The sequence below is a fragment of the Megalobrama amblycephala genome, linkage group LG16 (assembly GCF_018812025.1).
Source record: "Megalobrama amblycephala isolate DHTTF-2021 linkage group LG16, ASM1881202v1, whole genome shotgun sequence".
In the NCBI taxonomy this organism is placed as follows: Eukaryota; Metazoa; Chordata; class Actinopteri; order Cypriniformes; family Xenocyprididae; genus Megalobrama; species Megalobrama amblycephala.
This window is the reverse complement of record NC_063059.1, coordinates 15,225,536-15,245,846: the sequence shown is the minus strand read 5'-3', so window position 1 is coordinate 15,245,846 and position 20,311 is coordinate 15,225,536. Positions and strand designations below refer to the sequence as shown.

The 20,311-nt window shown below is 37.3% G+C and overlaps 1 protein-coding gene across 1 annotated transcript; it reads left to right on the top strand.

Annotated features, from left to right (window-relative positions):
* Positions 1-12,509: 12,509 nt before the first annotated feature.
* Positions 12,510-19,785, top strand: LOC125249296 (serine/threonine-protein kinase ppk11-like). The gene is given in 10 exon segments (XM_048161563.1): positions 12,510-12,649; positions 14,172-14,261; positions 14,264-14,295; positions 14,423-14,513; positions 14,668-14,774; positions 15,252-15,335; positions 15,415-15,473; positions 15,564-15,656; positions 15,908-15,962; positions 18,068-19,785. Coding segments are annotated over 10 exon segments (1,782 nt in total). The 5' UTR covers positions 12,510-12,564; the 3' UTR covers positions 19,154-19,785.
* The last annotated feature ends 526 nt before the right edge of the window (positions 19,786-20,311 follow it).

The window sequence follows — 20,311 nt, the reverse complement described above, 5'->3', positions numbered from 1 at the left end:
GAGGATCTGCAAGGAGGAATGGCAGAGGATCCCCAAATCCAGGTGTGAAAAACTTGTTGCATCTTTCCCAAAAAGACTCATGGCTGTATTAGATCAAAAGGGTGCTTCTACTAAATACTGAACAAAGGGTCTGAATACTTAGGACCATGTGATATTTCAGTTTTTCTTTTTAATAAATCTGCAAAAATGTCAACAATGCTGTGTTTTTCTGTCAATATGGGATGCTGTGTGTACATTAATGAGGGAAAAAATGAACTTAAATGATTTTAGCAAATGGCTCCAATATAACAAAGAGTGAAAAATTTACCCACTGTACATATTAAGGATCCTGACTGTTGCATCACAGTCGGTTTTATGTTGAGATTCACCTGTTCTTCCACCACAAATCAAATTTACTTAAGAAGGAGGAAACAATGGTGTTTGAGACTCACTGTATGTCATTTCCATGTACAGAACTCTAATTATTTAACTATGCCGAGGTAAATTCAATTTTCAATTCTAGGGCACCTTTAACATTAGATTTACAGTAGAGGTCACAACAGTGTTTAAAGTGTCATGAAGTGTCCTGAGACTGCCTTGTTTTCCTGGCTGAAGCCTGGGGATTAATCTGCCCCAACGACGTAGGTTAGCCACTAACTAGAGATCCAGTCTTTGTGGTGGTTTCCGCACTCTAGTCGGATAACGATGAAAAGGAGGCACAGGTTGCATTTTTACTAGAGTGTCTGTAACAGTCACTGGTGTAGCAGGTATAGGAGATGTATTCTCAGAAGGAACGGTTGCCCAAGTTTCACTAGTAGGTGGTGTGGGAAAGATTTCTGGTACGACATCCTGACCAGGGTTGATGGACCAGGGCTCGTGAACAAATACCTGAGACTTGACTTGAGACTTGACTTGGACTTGAAGACAGTCACAGTGAAAGTCTTTTGGCGTGACATTCCCGCCATTCTGGCTCCATACACCTATTTACTATCCCACACGTTGGCACAAAACATCACATTTTACTATCTATTCATTCCCAAATATGTGCTGCAGCAGCGAATATCACAAATCATCTCTAAACACACCAAGCCATCGAGCGCGTGACGCATCTGAAGGCACGCAAATTCATCACCCATTAGAAAACAAATAATAACAATAAAGCCATGCCTTACCTTACGATAAACTTTGTCATTTAATTTGAAAAACAATCAATTAATCTGAAGGGAAGCTGCGACGTTGCACAGCTGCAGAGGCTTGCTTGTGGTCCATTTTCAAGAAGTACGTCCTTTTTAATTTTTTTATTTATTTTTGCCCAAGTATTTGATAATGCATATCCAGATTTACCATGTGTAAATTACCATGTGTAAATTACCATGTGTAAATTGTACCATGTGTAAATTGTATTTGGTTAGAACGAGCACTTCCATGCATGTGCATTTTATGACCCTGTCCGTCCGACTTTTTTCCGACTTTTCGGTTTATTAAGTCACAGTGTGTTATTATATCGCCTTATCCAGAGATGTTCACGAGTCTTTTATCTGGAGCCTGAGTCAAGTCTGAAGTCTTTAAGCTGGAGTCCGAGTCAAGTCTGGAGCCTTTATCACTGGAGTCTGAGTCAAGTCTGAAGTCTTTTGTCATGAGTCCGAGTCGAAAAAAAAAAAAAATCTCATAATCAAAGCCTATATGTTATCCTAGTTATATTATATAGACAAAATTATAGGATCTTTATATATTTCTATAATAATATGATGTAAGGGATAATGTACATCCATCTTGTTACTTTATAATCCATTACAATGTACAACACAGTCCTCCTGGCAACACGAGTAGTTATTTTCAATACAGTCGCTAAATGGACACAAGATGGCGCCAGTGAGTCACGGTTTGTTATACAGCAGTTTGTTATACAGCCTCGTTGTTATTGACGACATTCATTATCTGAAAATATCAAACCTTGGAATGTTTAAGAATGTCAGTAGAAAACTCTACACATGCTGATTGTGATACATTAAAATATGAGCTTTAAGTAATAAATGGATTAACATCTCTTTCTATTTCTCTCTGTTATGGCACATTAAGAAATAGAAAAGCTGCAAATAATACAAAGATTGATAAAACGTACTGCTAGGTTTAAAGTCTCATTTAGTCTAGTCTAAGTCTAGATTTTTGTTAATATTTTAACAGGCTGGCAATCCAAATGAGCAGCTACACCACAGTATAATAGAGTCATTCTACGAAACGGGTGCCGTTTCCACTTTGCATTTTTCAAAATTTTCTTTATGAACAAACATTTTTTTAAACAAACCTACAAATTGAAAGATATGTTAATCCTCCAAAAAACATATTTTCCCACCTCAGGCACAAAATCTTTATTAATATTATCCTTTTTATTCAGGCAAGGAAGCCATTCTTGTACCACCCCGTCACGGACAATATGTATGCCATTGGAGTAGTAAACAAGAGATAGATTTTTAAAATCTAATGTTTTCCCAACAGTAACATGTCCCTTTTTTGGAAACCATCAATAGAAAGTCTGTAATTTATTATATATTCTTTTATTCTTAGATTTTTAATCTTGAAACATGAATTTGATGTTTCAAAGGCCTCATTGTTTATACTGAAAAAAATGAATTTACTTAAAAAATACAAATAAAGTTACATTTATTTGATCAGTCCACACAACAAGAACATCATTCAACATTAATTTATGTAATATTTGATTTTTTTCCATAAACATTTAACAAAATTACCCATGACGGGGTGGTAAATGTGACGGGGTGGTATGGACAAAGTGTTTCTCTATATGATCTGCTGGTTTTAAACTTTAAAAACTGGGGGAGGGAGACATTCAAATTGAGTAAAAAGTGTGTGAGTGATTTAGTGAGTGAGTCAGTGAGTGAGTGAATAAGTGAATTAATGAACAAAACAGTGTTGCCGAGTCTGTGTTTTTCCTGCGAAATTGGGCTAGGCTAGGGGCAGTGCCCCTGTGACAACAAGCTTGGACCCCCTTGTGGCCCCCCTAAATCTGGAGTGTGAAATAATTTTTGAGCAAAGAAGGAAATATAGAGGTGAGTAAAGTTGTTAATATGTTGTATTTGTATTAAATGCAATACAGAAGTAATGCATATGTAAATGCATAAAGTTAGAACAGCTAATCTTAACCTGGCCGTTTGTTAGCTTGTGGCAGTTTGAAAAGGGATAAAATATATGATCAACAAACTCATGGTTCTGAGTGTTTTTACTCGGTAAACGAGTTGTAACATTAAATGTTTAGACATAGATAGTTACCTAGCAAGTCAGTTATTTTCAGTAAATTAATTCATAAGTTTCTTGGTCCCCATTGCTTTTGCTCTATAGTTCTCACCAAAATGAAGAGAAAGAAAGACATCATGTCATTCTTCCAAAGAAAAGATAAGGTAGGCAGTGAGACAGAGCCATATGGTTCAGGTGTGGAGAGAGCAAGAGAGAGCAGAGAGCCTGCAGAGAGAGAGCATGAGGAGTTGTCCATTGGAGAGACTGAGAGTGAAGGAATAGTAGAGGAGGAAAGTGAGACAGATGGAGAGACTGAGGCTGAGAGTGATACACCAACAGAGGAGCCTTGTGCGTCCACTAGCAGTGGACCATCAGGTTTGTGCTGTTAAATACATCTGTAAAGCAGTGCAATAAGTCAGTTTATATGGTGTATAGAAATTAATCAGTTTGTGATTGAAATTAACTCTTATTTAACATGCTATGAGCTTGTGATATCAGATGGATTTCAGAAGTTGCCTGATGGCAATTGTATATCTAAAATTAGCCAAATACATACTTTTTATGATTTATATTTATTTTATTATACATTCAAGGTAAAAAAAGAAGAAAAAAAGAGAAGAAAAAAACCCAGTAAACAAATAAATAAACAGGCATAAGTAATCATAACAGTAGTAATAACAACAAAAAGACATGACAAAGAGTAAAAATGAAGGTGGTAAAATAAATATATAAATACATTCTCATCAGCAAATAATGGAAAGCTGAAAAATACTAAGACAGACAAAGTAATAAGTGCACTTAAAACTTAATTCTCAATATTTATGTAAATAAAAACTATTTGCTGTAACGAAAAGGGTATACATACTTTTATTATTTATATATATATTTTCTTTGGCAGATATCAGCAAATCCTGGGGAGAACCACCTGTGCAGCCAATGATGAATATATACGCAAGAACTCTGATGGGGGACCGGAGGAGGAGCTTCAAGGCAGCCTGGTACCATATCCACCCCTGGCTTGAATATTCCAAACAATCAGACTCTGTGTTTTGTTATGCCTGCAGGCATTTTAGCCCTCCCAAAGTCTCAGAGACGGTATTTGATTCAAAATTGGATTTTAACAATTGGAAGAAGGCAACTTACAAACAGGGGGGATTTGCAATTCATGCAAGGTCTGAGCGGCACAAAGCAATGATTACATGGAGAGACTATCAGAAAGCTGTAAAAAGTAATGCAACACTGGTAAATGCCCTAAACAAGGAACACAACAAACAGGTTCAAGAAAATCGGGACTATATTAAAACAATAGGAGAAATACTACTACTTACAGCCACACAAAACATTGCACAAAGAGGATACGGTGAGTCTACAGAGTCAGATAATAAAGGGAACTTCATGGCAATCTTAGAAACAATAGCTAAGCATGACAAAACTGTGCAAAAAAGGTTGACTTCCATTCATAATGCAAAATATACCAGCAAAGGGATTCAGAATGAGGTTCTGAGTTGTTTGGCAGACATGGTTCAAACAAAAATTATAGAAGAAGTGAAAGACAGTGAGGTCTATAGCATAATGGCAGATGAAACAAAAGATGTAAAAAAAAAAAAGGAGCAGATATCTCTAGTACTCAGGTACTATTTCAGTGGAGCTGTCCATGAGAGCTTTCTCCACTTTGAATCGGCTGATCGACTAGATGCAGCAGGGCTTACTGACAAAATCATTCACATATTAGAAAGTCATGGTCTTGAATACAAAAACAACCTAGTAGGCCAAGCATATGACAGTGCTTCAGTTATGAGTGGGAAGCATTCAGGTGTCCAGGCACGCATTAAAGAACAAGCAAAGCATGCCTTTTACATCCACTGCAATGCACACTGTCTGAATTTAGTTTTAGTGGACACAGTCAAAGCTATCCCTGAGATAGGAGAGTTCTTCTCCTTACTAGAAAGACTGTATGTCTTCACATCTGGGTCATATGTGCATCAAAAATGGCTTAGCATACAGAAAGAGATGTACCCAGGTGCACCGGCTAGAGAGCTTCAGAGGCTAAGTGACACTCGCTGGGCATGTCGATATATGACTCTACATACTATTATGGATAGATTGCCTGCCATTAAGCGAGTCCTGCAAGACATAGTCCAAGAACACAGTGGTGACAGATCTGTTGAGGCTAGAGGTCTGCTTGCACAGATAGATTTACAGTTCATTGTGTGCCTTGTTACCCTCCATAAAGTGTTTGGAGAAGCAACATTTCTATCAGATATGCTACAGTCTTCATCACTTGATCTGTCAAAGGCTGTTGATTTAGTTGAAGCCTTAGTTCAGACTTTGAATGACTACAGGGATGAGTCATTTTTTGATGACCTATGGAGTGAAGTGTTGAACACAGCTGAGCAATGTGATACTGCAGTACAGCCCCCTGCAAAACAACCAAAAAAGCTAAGCTCTCAATTTAATGCAGACTGTGTGCTCAGTACAGTGGGTCAGAGGTCAGATTCAGAACGAGAAAAAGATAGTTTTCGTACAACCCTTTTCTACCCTGTTTTAGATCAGATGCTCAATGAGCTTAACAGAAGGTTTTCTAGCAAAAACTGTGAAATAATGACTGGCATCCAAACTCTAAACCCCACATGTGATGTGTTTCTCAAAGAAAAGTCCCTGTTTCCATTTGCTAGAATGTATGAATCAAATATTGAGGACTTGGGGTATGAACTACATCAGTTCAGAAGAATTTTAGAAAGGCAAATACAGAGTGGCATGCAGAAACCCTCCAGTGTAGTAGAGCTGGCATTATTCATTGAACCGTATAAAGAAGTTTTCTTTGAGCTTTTTAAACTATGCAAGATAGCTGTTTCAATCCCTGTTAGTACTGCTTCTTGTGAACGGAGTTTTTCTGCACTAAAGCTGGTGAAAACCTATCTCAGGTCCACAATGTCAGATGACAGATTAAGCAATTTGGGTGTTCTAAGTATTGAGTCAAGGAGGGCAAAGGCCTTAAATCTAGATGAATTTGCTGATCTTTTTGCAAAAAAACACAAAAATCGTAGAATACAGTTAATGTGACTGATACTGAATATGTAATGCAAATGTAAAAATATAATGGAAATGCAATTACAGTTACTGTGACTGATACTGAATATGTAATGCAAATGTAAAAATATAATTAAAAATCAAAACTGTGACTAATACTGAATATGTAATGCAAATGTAAAAATATAATTAAAATGCAAATCGTTACTGTGACTGTTGTGGAAATTTTAATTTTTCATATGCTTTTTACCTGTATTCTTGTGAAATATGATGCTTATGGAACATGGTATGATATTGGCTTAAGTGGTAATGTTTAACATAGTGTTAACATAGAAGTTAGAAATAGAAAGAGCAAGATATGGTAACATGTCTGTGCTAACAATGTGTGGAAAGTTACAGCCACTAAGAGATGTTCCTAATATGGTAAAAGAACAGAGGCTTCGGCCTTGGAGGTTAGAGATATAAAAGTGAGGAGAAGCTTTCGTTCTGGGTCTTACACTCTGCAGCTACTTGTGTTTCTGTATGACCTGTCTGACCTTTCTTGCAAGAAATAAAAGCTTTAAAGACAATTGGACGTGTTTGTCTCTTATGCAGTAGAGTCGGAGTTGATTTTTTGCCACAACAGATTAATACTGAATATGTAATGCAAATGTAAAAAAATAAAATTGAAATGCAAATACATTTTTGAATGATTATAAACATTGTATTTTGCCTGTTAATGCCTGCAGTGCAGTGCAGAAAATATGACAACAATAAGGTCTAAATATAACTGGCCCCTCTAACAGTACAACTGGCCCCAGCTTGGCCCACCCAGTTGAAATGGTCTAGAACCGCCACTGGTTCCGGTGTCTTTAATTGTTATCGCACATTCTGTGCGTCTAGGTGATCTGACGTGATAATAAACCCAAACGAAAGAACCTATGGCACGGTGGCTCCCGTCATGTTTCATGAGACTCTTATTATGACATTTCAGAGTTTATGAGCACAGACATACGTAATCAAACTCTATGACAAGAGTAAGGAAATATATGTGACACAGATATTATAAAACCATTTAAACACAACACAAATTCTTTATTTATTATATCAGTAGTTAAGGGTTTTTTTTTTTACATTTCCGAGTCTTTTGTGCCAAGTTGAGTCAAGTCTGAAGTCATTTCAGGCCGAGTCCGAGTCCGAGCCTAAAGTCTGTTTAAATGCGACTCGAGTGCGTGTCTCTAACTCGAGTGCCCATCTCTGGCCTTATCACAAACAAGACACACAAAAGGACATACTGTTCGTCGTGTTGTTTACTGTAACACTTGTCTATACATAGGTTTTGTTACCACCGGCGCTCACTGGAAGACTACATTTTCCAGCATTGCTTGAGATCTACAGCAAACTACGGCAACTCATATAGCTCAAAATACACAGCACTTTTTTCCTTGCAGTGGTTCGAAAATGGTATAATTTTGTATAAAGTTAGAAAGTAATAAAAAAAAAAATACGTAGTATTTTGTGTGCTTTATTAGACAATTTTAAAGTAAAAGTTATCTGTTTTGATATTTAAATACACTGTTAATTACAATAACAACTAGCTGAAAAAAATAAAATAGAACAAAGACTTGACTTGAGACTTGACATGGACCCCTAGAGACTTGACTTGGACTTGACCGCAGGGACTTGTGAACTGGAGATTGCTGAAGACAATAACTGGTCAACATGTCTCCTCCATGTCGGATTGTCTTTAGTTGCAACAATGAAATGCAAGAATGGTTGCGAGTACACATTTTGCTCCCTTTCCATAATTACGAGCAAGTACGCGGTCACCTCTGTTGAATCTTCTAAACTTCGCCTTACACTGCCTCTCCAACTGCATTCACTGTTGTGACAAGACAGTCTGCTTGGTATTAAGTATTGGTAAAATTTCTTGACAAAAAGCATTTCTTAAAATTTCTGGTAGTGTGTCCGGCAGAGGCAACCTGGACCTGCTGCTCGGATCTCCTGTACTTGACGTCATACTGATGTGCTGACAACAACAGTGCCCAGCGCTGCATGCGATTTACTGCCAATGAGGGAATGCCGGTTTGGGGAAGGTAAGTGGTCTGTGGTCCATAAGTAGAGTAAATCTGCACCCAAACAAGTAATGGTAAAATTTCTTGACACCAAATATGATTGCTAAGGCTTCTCGTTCAATTTGAGCATAATTACTCTCTGCTGAGTTCAGGGTCCTTGACGCAAAGGCAATTGGCCTTTCTTCACCGGATGGCATAACGTGTGAAAGTACTGCGCCAACACCATACGGTGAAGCATCACATGCCAGCATGTATCCATAGTGAAGGGTTTTAATAAGTGAGGACCGTGGATTGTGTTAATACACTGTAAGGAAAAAGGAAGCAAAATTAGCTCAAATTAAATAATTAACTTATAGGGAATTATAAAGAATCGTTTAGTTTAAGACCGAGCAACTGAATCGTCCAGCGTTCACCTGCTCGAGCCATAATAAGCTCCTTTAGCGGATATGAATATCCAACAATCGTGAAAACACTGATTAGAGCACGGTAACTTGAGATCGACAGTTTAAGTATAGCAGTTTTTCACTATGAGCTCATGTTGAAGTAACTATTAATTCGGGTATAAGTTCATGATTTTTCATGTATTGTTATTGTAAAGTGTTACCGAAACATGTTGGGTGTGATAACTCAGTTAGTTTAACCACATCGAGCAGTGGTCATCTCTGAACCAGTTTATACTGATGAAGGGGTGGATTCTTAATCATTCTGATGTCACTTCCTCTTCTTTCTTTACATGCTGCATGACACTCATCTCTATCTTTCAGTTAACAAGTCTAAACCAATAACTGTGCTCTTGTAACCCGGCTGTGACAGAAGGTGAAGTGTGTTAAAGTCATCAGTTTATCGAAGTGGATTTCTGAACTAACCAGAATAAGGTTATGTGAATTATTATGAACATGAATGAATCATTTCACTATTAGTTTATCTTTGCTGCTGTTCATCCTCACATTACAAGCTCATGAATCACCATATTTGTGACAAACATCTCAGGCAAGGAGACATATTAAACAATTAGAGAGGTTTAATTAAGAAAATTAGTAGAAAGATATGAGAATCAGCAAATCATCTTCATCACACAGAACAGAGAGAGGATTTTACAAACAGTCTGTCCATTACTGTATTTAATATTATATTTAAAGCAGTTTATATATGAAGCACAAGAAAATGACATTCAACACTGTAGGAAAATATCCATCAAACCATATAAATGAACATAAATCTGGCCTTTTATTTGTACAAGATATTTGAATCTAAACTGGATGGTGTCACTATTTCTTCAGGGAGTTTTTCTCTGTTTTCTGAGAAGAAGAAAATCAAACAATGAACAATTCTCTGTGAGTTTGTGCTGTTTTAAAACACCTGACCTTTAACTGTTTCATGTTATAGGACTTCTTAATAAAGCAAAATAACAGCTTTTAAACTGCCAGTTTTATCTGTCGAACTATTTCGAACAATAAATGTTGCTTAAGTGTGATTGGTCGCTGTAACTGTCTATTACTAAATATTCTTTGTGATCAGACTTTACAGCAAGGAGAAAAATTAATAAATTTTACCCTAGTGAAAAAAAAGTATGCTAAGTATACTTGAGCTGAAGAGACATTTGAATTCCAATAAGTCTCAAGTTCAACCACTCAAAATATTTTTTCCGCATATAACGTTACTTGTGCTGGTGTGTTGTTTAATATAGATTTGTGTGTACGATTGTAAAATGATTCTGCCACTGTAAACTTATTAAACATATTTACTCATATTTTGAAATTGTATAGGCTACACTGCATATATTAAAAATGGGCTTTTAATGCATTAGTCATACTGTAATAAATAAGCACAAGTAATAAAATTAATTCCAAGGATGAATAAGTAAACTTTAAAAATATACTCAAATTTAACTTTAATACACTACAACTTCAGGATATTAAATAATGTATTTTTTAAATATATTTTCAGTGCATTGTTACAATGATCATTTTCAGCACACAGTTAAAATATACCTCAACTATATTTTTATAAAGTGCAAATAAATACACTTTTAAAAAATAAACTGAACTTACACTTCAAGTATATTTTTCTAAAATATATTTTTTAGAAAATATACTAAAGTACAATTATTTTAAAGTTTGTTAAAAGTTGTATTGTGAAAATATGATGCTAATATACTTTTTATATATTTAAAGATAGTACATTTTTTGTTAGTATATTTGCAATAAAAGGGAATATATTTAAAATACAATAAAGTATACTTTTTTTCACTAGGGTAATGATTAAAACATTAGTTGTTTGGTGGTTCGTCAATATTACAGAACCTGTTTCAGTCCCAGTCTCCCAGATATTACTGACATGATTCCACAGGGATATTTGATTGGCCTTCTGCTGCTGATGCGTCATTTTACACCAATATAAAACTGATACTCAGCCTTTCTGTGTGTGTGTGTGTGTGTGTGTGTGTGTGTGAAATAAAACAAAGTAGCCTACAATAAAATTAAATGTATATAGAAGTCACATAAAAAGGATTGAAGGGACTTCAACAGATTAATGTAACATATATGTACACAACTTTAAAAAAAAATCACATAATGTAAATAAGTTAAAATATTGATCTTTTTGTTGTTCTTGTTTACAGAAATGAAGACCTAATGTTTCAGATCTAAATGTGACCCTGGACCACAAAACCAGTCATAAGGGTCAGGTTTTTTTTAAATTAAGATTTATACATCATATGAAAGCAGAATAAATAAGCTTTCCATTGATAGGACAATATTTTGACCTATACTTCATATTGTTGGCTATTGCTACAAATATACCTGTGCTTAACTTAAGGGGCCGTTCACACAGAACGCGTTTTTCTATTCCAATGCGCTACTTTCCCATTGTTTTTCTATGTAAACACGCGCTTGACGGACGTGCATGACCGTTACACTCGCGTCTCGCGTCTTTTGCAGCGCCTCTCACATGAGCGCCGCGTTTTTAAGACGCCGTGTCAAGTTAAAAGAATTTCAACTTTTACACGCAGCGCAGCTCATCAATGTCAGTTCCAAAACAGTGGACCAATCAGAAGAACTTGGAGGCAGGGCAAGCGTTGCAAGTTGGCATGACAACTGTTTTATATAATGGCAACATGGCGGAGGAGGCGCTCATTATTATCTTATTTTCTTTTTTTTTCAATGTCAAAACTTGTATCTGTCAATTCTGCTGTTTACCTATTTCTATTATTTCCGTTGTTGTCGTTATTGCCTCACGTCTCAAAAGCGCGTTCTACGCTGTGCTTTTTTTAAAACCACTCCTGAGCGCTGCGTCTTTAGACGCAAAGACGCGTTCTGTGTGAACGGCCCCATGACTGGTTTTGTGCTCTAGAGTCACAAATAGTAAAAAGCCTTTGCTTCATTTGCTTGTGTAACTGCAGCAGCTTATGTATCAGAATGAGGATTTATTGTCAATAAACACACAAAGGATTGGTTTAAGAGACAGAAGCTTCCAGTGCACAGATAGATAGATAGATAGATAGATAGATAGATAGATAGATTTTTAGTTTTATTGCACAGTGGGATAAACTTGAAGGTATTTCAATGTTCATGAGATTGATGGCCAGAGAAAAGAAGACTTTTGGATTTCATTGTGATCTGAGCCGGACAGACTGAAACAGCTCAAAGCAGAAGTGGTCTAGATGTGAGGTCCAAAGTGTTTTTTTTTTCAGCCCTCTTCCTTGTTTCTGAAGGGTGGGAAAGGCAGTAGTTATATTCTCTCAGCAGTCCAGACTGTCGGCTGTAGTCTTCTGAGGTCTGATTTGATATCTGAGCCAAACCGGACAATAAGAGAAGTGCAGAGGACAGAAGCAGCTCCTGCAGCAGAATCGAACTGAAATGTGTAGAGTGTGCTAATGATGTGAAATCTGATGAGACACAATTATCACACCGGATCTGGACTGCAGTGATCCCTTATACTGCATATGAAGACCACATTCCCTGACCTGACAAAAACACCCTTTTGTAATAGTATTTCACCCCTGTAGCTCATTTCTAATGGGTTAACCTGAATGCTTCAACATTCCCTGACCTGTCTTATGAACTTTCAAGATTTTCAGGACAAAAGCACCCTTTAAGTTCAGTCTAGTGTTTGGCAATTCAATAACAAGATATGACAGAATTAAGATTCATAAGGAGATCTTACAGGTTTCAGAATGAACACTAAAAGGTCTCAATCAATAATATTTCAAATGTAAATATCATTAAGATGTAGTATTTCTCCTCTAAAGATGGCTCAGTATTGCAGACTCTCAGACGCCAGTGCTGACGCCAGTATCTCAGATCCCAGCATGAACGTTTCTCCTGGTGTGATCAGTGAGTATAAACTTCACACTCAATTTGAACAACATCAGTTTAATGTTGGCAACAAAAAGCATCAAATCTCCCATAGAAACCACAATCTGATGGCAATGATAGACCAGAGTGGACCAGAGTCAGAGGACTGAAAAATGCCTCTCTTCTTTCATGTTTTCTTTATTAAGTTGAAAATTAGAATATATTTCAACGAATTTCTGATAACTTACAGGTCTGACAATACTTGTATGTTTCTGCCTCATTAGACACAATTGACATTTATGTTGTAACACCTAATCATTTTGTTGTTGTTTATTGTAATGCAATGCCAATGCCATTGAAACCAATGCAGATATTCCAGAAAATGAAAAAGTGCCACAGGACAAACTGAAGTGGAAGGTCAATCAGATCAGATTGAGTCTGGATACACAAATAATTAGATTTGGAGTGACCGTGAATGAATAGTTAATTGTCTCCTATAGAGTGCCTCAGGGATGACGCAATTTTGTAGGCAAAACCCGGAAGTGAGTTAGCATTTTAGGGCTTCCGGTTCCAACGATGTAAAGTCTATGGTTTTTTTTTAATGGGTTTTTGCTAAATCGCCTGAAATAAGGTCTGTGGTTAACAAAGCCTCTAAATACTTTCAGGTTTTGCTCTATGACATAAAACACACCAGTTATAACCCACTTGTGATTTTTTAAACTTTTACTGTGTCTTAAAATCGGCGGTTGCTAACAAATTGCTAAAAGGGACTACTTCCTTTGGCGGGGACTTTAGACGTCATCATTAAAAACGGGACATTTGGACAGCATTTCTCATGAAAAAGTGGATAAGTATTAATAATAGCGCAGATCATAATCAGCGAGCGTGTTTTTAAATAAAGTTGTTTTCTAAATACAGTTTGAGGAAGTTTGGTGGTGACGACGTTGATCCGCGACCATGGTGTGCTGTAGTCCGTTTATAGCCTACTGTTAGCCTTTTATATCTGACAAATTTATTTAGGCTTCAAAATCTATAAATGTTGTGTTCACTTGTAAAGATTATCTTGATAGACAGAACGTGTAAGTGTCATAACCCTTTGTTAAACACAGAGCTTATTTTCTGCGATTTTCCAAAAGTCTATGGGAAAAATGCATAGGCTTTCAATCGAGGGAACCCGTGTGCCGCTAACTTCCGGGTTGGCCTACAAAAACACGTCATCCCTGGGGTACTCTATTAGCCTAGTATACTGGCCCCCATAAACACACAAAACAAACCCCACAAATAAATGAAATAAATGATTGAAATATAATATCAATAATATTTTGTGTTGATTGCATTTAATATATTACACATTCAAGAAAATATTTGCAGTTATTTTGTTTTCATTGCATTTACACAGTTTTGACCAGCAGGTGTTTTGAGCACTTCAAATAATAATAATAATAATAATAATAATAATAATAATAATAATTTAGCAAAGCAATTGGTTCAGTTGATTCAAAGTTTGGAAAATCTTTGGTTCTCTTATCTCGATGGAAATTATTCTGAATCTTGATTATAGAGGTGCTAAAAGAACATGGATACACCATGAAGAAAGAACTTGGACGAGGGGCTTCAGGAATAGCGTTTCTGGTGGAAGACACAGACGGAGATTTTATGTGGTCAAACAGATGAATTCCAGAGATGTGAGCATTTACTGAATCTTACTGAAGTACTGAGCACAAAAGTGACATCTTTTTCTCTCCAATAAGAGTGTTGCTTAAATAGAAGGTTTCTTCTCCTTCTTCTTCTTCTTCTTCTTCTTCCTTTTAGGGGGATGAGCTGGATACTGTCAAAATGGAAGCTGAGATCCTGAAAACTCTGAACTTTGGATATATTGTCACTTATGTGAATTCATTTGAAGGTTTTTTTCTTTTTACACTAAAGTTCCCTTGTTCAAAATAGCGACAATGAAGAACAATTAACTTAACAAAACATCAGTATAGCTTTTGGAAAATGAAGCTATTTTAATACATTCAGAGTTAAATTATTCTCTGACAGGATGTTCTTTTATTTAGATAAAGAAGCGGGACGCATTTATATTGTGATGGAATATTGTGAAGGAGGTGACCTTTCAAAAATCATGGAAACACAGAAAGAAGAAGGTTTTTTTGAAGAAAAACAGGTGAGTTTCTTATGCAGACATTCATACATACTGTACTTTCTATTCTCTATCCTTTAAACAACCCTCACATAAACTTCAATATTTTAGATTGAAAAACATGATTTAGTATGATATGACCCCAAAAATGCAATTATTGTGGGGAAATTAACACACACACACACATTAGGTTTACATGTCTTATGGGGCCATTTAGATGTAATGTTTTTTATACTGTGCAAACTGTGTATTCTCTCCCATTATACTAACACTACCCCTAAACCTACCCATCCCACAAAACTTTCTGCCTTGTTCAATTCTCAAAAAATATAATTATGCATGATATATAGGCTTGTTTCCTCATGGAGACCAAAAAATGTCCCCACAAGGTCAAAACTGATCGGTACTTGTGGGGACATTTGATCCCCATAATGTAGGGAAAACCAGGACCACACAAACACAATCACTGACTCACACACTGGGATTTCTCCATGTGTGTAGATCCTCGACTGGCTGGTTCAGATTTGTCTTGCTCTGAAGTATCTCCACGAGAAGAAAATTATTCATAGAGATATTAAGCCTCAGGTACGCACTGATAAAGCTCAATAAATCATATCACAAAGTCAAATCTGTAAGACTCATGAGATTTCTGTTATCATTGTAGAATGTCTTTCTGACTGAAGATGGTTACGTCAATCTAGGAGATTTTGGATGCTCAAAAGCATGGAAAGGTAAATAAAAAACAGTAATGGGAACAAAATGAAAAATTCTTGGCCAAAAGCAAAAGTCCTGAACTGAGTTTACATTGTTTTTCCTTTGCAGTGCTGATGAATATGCTACTTCAGCTGTGGGTGCAAGGCTCTACGTCAGCCCAGAAGTTTATGAGAGTAAATATAATTCTAAGAGGTATGCTTTTGGATAACTGAATGTATATAAAATATTGATATGTTCAGAATTATAAAATCGTAATCAAAATGAGAAGGTCTTTTCACGAAGGTTAATTATTTTAGTTGTCTAAAAATGTAACAGTTATGTACAGTACACTTAAATAAAAAAAATGAATCATGGAATCATATTTTTTAAGTAGATAGCACATAACATGTTCTACAGTGTACACATACTTCTTGATTTTCATTGTCATGCATTGGCTGTTTTAGTGACATATGGTCATTGGGATGGTTGCTCCATGATCTCTGCATGCTTAATGTGTGGGTGAGTATCTATTTATTTTTTCAAAAAAGCACCATATTAATTTAATGTTTTAGTCCGATGATGATGAAATGTCAAAAGGGTCAAATAATAAAAGACTGATTAAATAACTCAAATCAGGAAATCCAAACAATGAGTAAACTCCACAAGTTGTGCACACATACAGGACCCTGAACAGATCAAACTGAGGAACTAAATACACAGAGATCATGAACAGGACTAACAGGTGTGATGATCAAATTGTGTTCAGATTGTGGTGGGAACTTAGAACAAAAGAGACATGTGACTGAAGAGATACAAAGTCTGTGAAAATGACACTAAACACGTAACTGTGACAGAATGCTCTCCTTCGAGAAGGTGCAGCCTCGCAATGTAAAATGGCTGAGCAGGTGGTTCTGGAGGTGGATGAAGGACTGGTGAAGGAGGAAGGGCTGGTGGAAGGGACCAGTGTGGTGATGATGGTGGATGAGACCAGGGAGGCAAGAATGGGAGGAGTGGCCAGGTGCTTCAACAGAGCACAGCCAGGATGCAAGCCCATGATGGAGTCTTGGCTGATGACAACCAGGGGACGACAGACGGAGAAGAAGTCATTGACAGTAGAGCCCTAGGCACAGACAAAGAGCCAATAGGACCAAGTGATACACGACATAGCCACAGCGAAAAATGTCCAAGGTAGTAAAATGTGGAAGGCTCTTGAGTCTGTGGCGCAGACAGGGTGATGGTTGACGAAGGTGGAGCCGTAGGGACAGGGGAGCCTGGTGGAGCTGAGGGAGGGTGCAGCCAAGGTGGAGCCGACAGGTTGACTGGTGGAGTGATGGGACCAGCAGCCGGATGAGGAGCTGGGAGATCTACTTGCTTGGGCGAAGCTGGCAACCCGAGGACCCAAGGCTTAGCATCAGTTGAGATGATGGGTTGGAGGAAATCAGCAAACATGAGCCTGAAGGACTGGCTAAATCTGGATGAGGAGAAAGGAGAGGAAGGCCAGTCAGGATTAGCAACAACAACACAATCTCAATACAGGGTGATGAAACAGGCTTTATGCTTGGCAGGACCAGCAGTGATGATAGCACAGGAGAGGGGCAGGCTGGGGAACATTACCTTAGTTTCCCAATCGAACAACCAGTCTTCATTATCTAGATGCACAAAACTCCCACAGGAACAGATGTTACTGGCTCACACACTTATTCAGACTCACTGTGGGATTTCAGCTCTGGGGAGATGGCCAGCCCTGTTCTCCTCGCAGGCTCTAGATCATTCATCGCAGCAGATGAAAGCTCCCTGTCTGCGGTGGGCTCTGCTGTCACTTCCATACCTGGCTAGGCTCTAGGCAAGGCTGCATGGTGGTTTGTGTCGTAGGATGGCCTGTTTCCATGTTCCCATCCTCATATCCATCTGAAGAACAAAATACACAGATAACAAACTTTAGGACTAGTGCGATTGTCTATGACAACAGATTGTGGTGGGGACTTAATAAAAGAGACATGTGACTGAAGAGACACAAACTAAAAGTCCATGAAAATGAAACTAAAGAATGTGATAATTACATCATACAAATACAAAATACAAAAATATAAATTGATGGGTCTGTTTCAGATACCTTTATAATCTATAAATGCAGAGCTCAGTGCTTTTTCATGGTACACAGCAAAACCCCCAGTGTTAAAGGGTTAGTTCACCCAAAAATGAAAATCCTATCATTAATTACTCACCTGTAATTCCACACCTGTAAAACCTTCAAATTAAGATATTTTTGATGAAATCCGAGAGGTATATTCTCGTCCATATGTAGAAATTTAACTTGCTATGGATGAGTCAGATACCTCTCAGATTTCATCATGATACCTTAATTTGTGTTCTGAAGATGAAAGAAGGTCTTTGATTATCTGGTTCAGGTGTGTTTAATTGGGGTTGGAGCTGAGCTGAGCTCTGCTGGACAGTGGCCCTCCATGAGCAGGACTGTAGATCAGGCGTAGGCAACATCGCTCCTTTTTTTTTTTTTCATTATAAACTGCTTGTTGTCATATCAAGCACTTTTGTTTTTTTCTTTTTTTTCCCTTCAATCCCTAATGACACTAAGCAGATTCTTGTTTTATTGTTTTCCTCCACAGGCCGATAACATGCAGCGCCACATACTTCATGCTGTCAGTATGACAGGAAACTCCCCTCCCATCTCAGAGAGATACTCAGAGGAACTTCGTGAATTAATCAGTCAAATGCTCAGTCGTGACCATAAAGACAGACCTTCAGCTGAAGAGATTCTAGCTAAACCGTTCCTGACAGATGCAGTAGACAGAAACAGCAGAGCTCCAGAGGCACTGCTACAGAGATTTAAGAAGTCTATCACCGCCTTTGATGAGACCTACGACAAGCACTATAAAGACATTGAGGTTTTAGTTAGTGAGTGGGGAAGAATAACAGATTCGATGGAGTCTGCACATTACAGCGCCACAGCGGGGAGTCTGTCAGGTTCGGTGATCGGAGCAGCTGGAGGAATCACTGCATTAGTGGGTTTAATTTTGGCACCGTTCACTCTTGGGGCGTCTCTGATTGTTACTGGTGTTGGTGTTGGAGTAGGAGTTGCAGGTGGAGTAACAGGTGCTGCATCCACCATTACTAACACTGTACAGCAAAAATCATTCAGAGAGAGTCTTGAACAAATTCAGCAGAAGTATGAATCTGTAAGCGAACCAATTCTCACACCACTGAATACACTGAGAAAGGTTCTGAGTAAAATCTCAAAGTTCAGTGTTTTTTTCAGCAGCTCAGCTTTTGACAATGTGCAAATATCATGCAATTTAGACAGAAGGGATGTTTTGTGTGCCACACAACTCATGAATTTGGGTCTGTTGGCAAATGTTAGCAGAATTGCTACTCAGACTGCAAGAGTAGGGCGAGTTGTAGCAGAAGCAGTCTCAGGAGTGTTAAGTGGACTGTTAGTCTTACTTGATGTCGCCTTCATAGTGAAGGATTCTGTAGACATTCACCAGATGAGACAGGGAAACGTAGATGATCCAGAAAAGGTCCAATCCAGTGTGCTTAAATCCATTGCAGAGATGAGGAGAACACATAATGAGCTTTGCAATGTCCAGAGGGATATACAAACAACAAGAGAGGAACTAAAAGGCTATATAGAATGGGCCAGGGGTGACAGAGAAATAGACAATGATTTAAATAGTTTAAACATACATGCATGATTCCAGTCATAGAATCAGGCAACATTATACATGAACATGAGTGAAGGGAAAAAATTTGTTTTTGTAGAAATCAATCTAAATATTTAATATGTTGCTCTGAAACAACCAGAATTCATGTGTATATAGTGCTTTTCACAATACCGATTGTTTCACTAAAATTATGCAACAAAGTTTGTTTTAGTTGAACAGCTTTAGAAGAAAATAGTGTCAACTAAATTAATAAAATCCATTATTAATTTAGTTAATTTCATCAGTACAGCAGCTCTGGAGAAAGGTGATGTCATTGTCCAGCGCATTTCAAATCTCATACAATATTGTCAATGCAGGCGGATCAGTAATATTGTTGAAGATTAAGTGTCCCAGACCAAGCAAGCCAGAGGAGACAGCAGCAATGAGCTCAAACAGCTGACAGAATGGACACACACACACAAAACCTATATATCACTGATATATACATACACTGTATACATCCATTATACACAAGTGTTTTCTATTAAATATGAGGTGTAGGGTTTGATTATGAAATAATCAGTCTGGTTAGTAATAAGTAAAGATGTAATGCTGTTTGTGGAGTTGTTCAATCCTCCTCTGCTGAGATCTTGAGAGATTTAATGTATTTTATCTTCAGATGATTTCATCTAATGCTGTGGCTGAAGAAAGTTATAGTTTCTGTGTTTCTCTTTTTTCTGTTCTTGTTTCTCTTTCCTTCAGTGATTCAGGTGTTCATAACTAATGCTCAATCATCACTTAATTAATCACTTAATTTCTGTATCTTATTAACTGCAACTCTGCTTCAGGTGGTGTTATTTAACAATCTGTAGTGAGGACATAACAAAAGGACCAGTACTTTTAACACTGAGGGTTTTGCTGGGTGGCTCTTTAATGGTCTTTCTTGACCACACCTATGATTGGTCATGGTCTTGGATGTCCGTGTCTGCAGATTCAGCGTTGCTTGTTGGTTGATTCTTGTAAGGTGGTTTACAAAGTTTAAATCAAATCAAAAATATTATATAAGCCATAAGTAATTTGTAGTGACCTCTGACTCACTAACTCCTGTCATTTTATGGAATAAATTTCAATAAATTGTGGAGCTGAAATTTGTATGATTATTAAAACACTGCGTCACATGGGTTTGGAATGATGTGAGAGTCAAAAGTT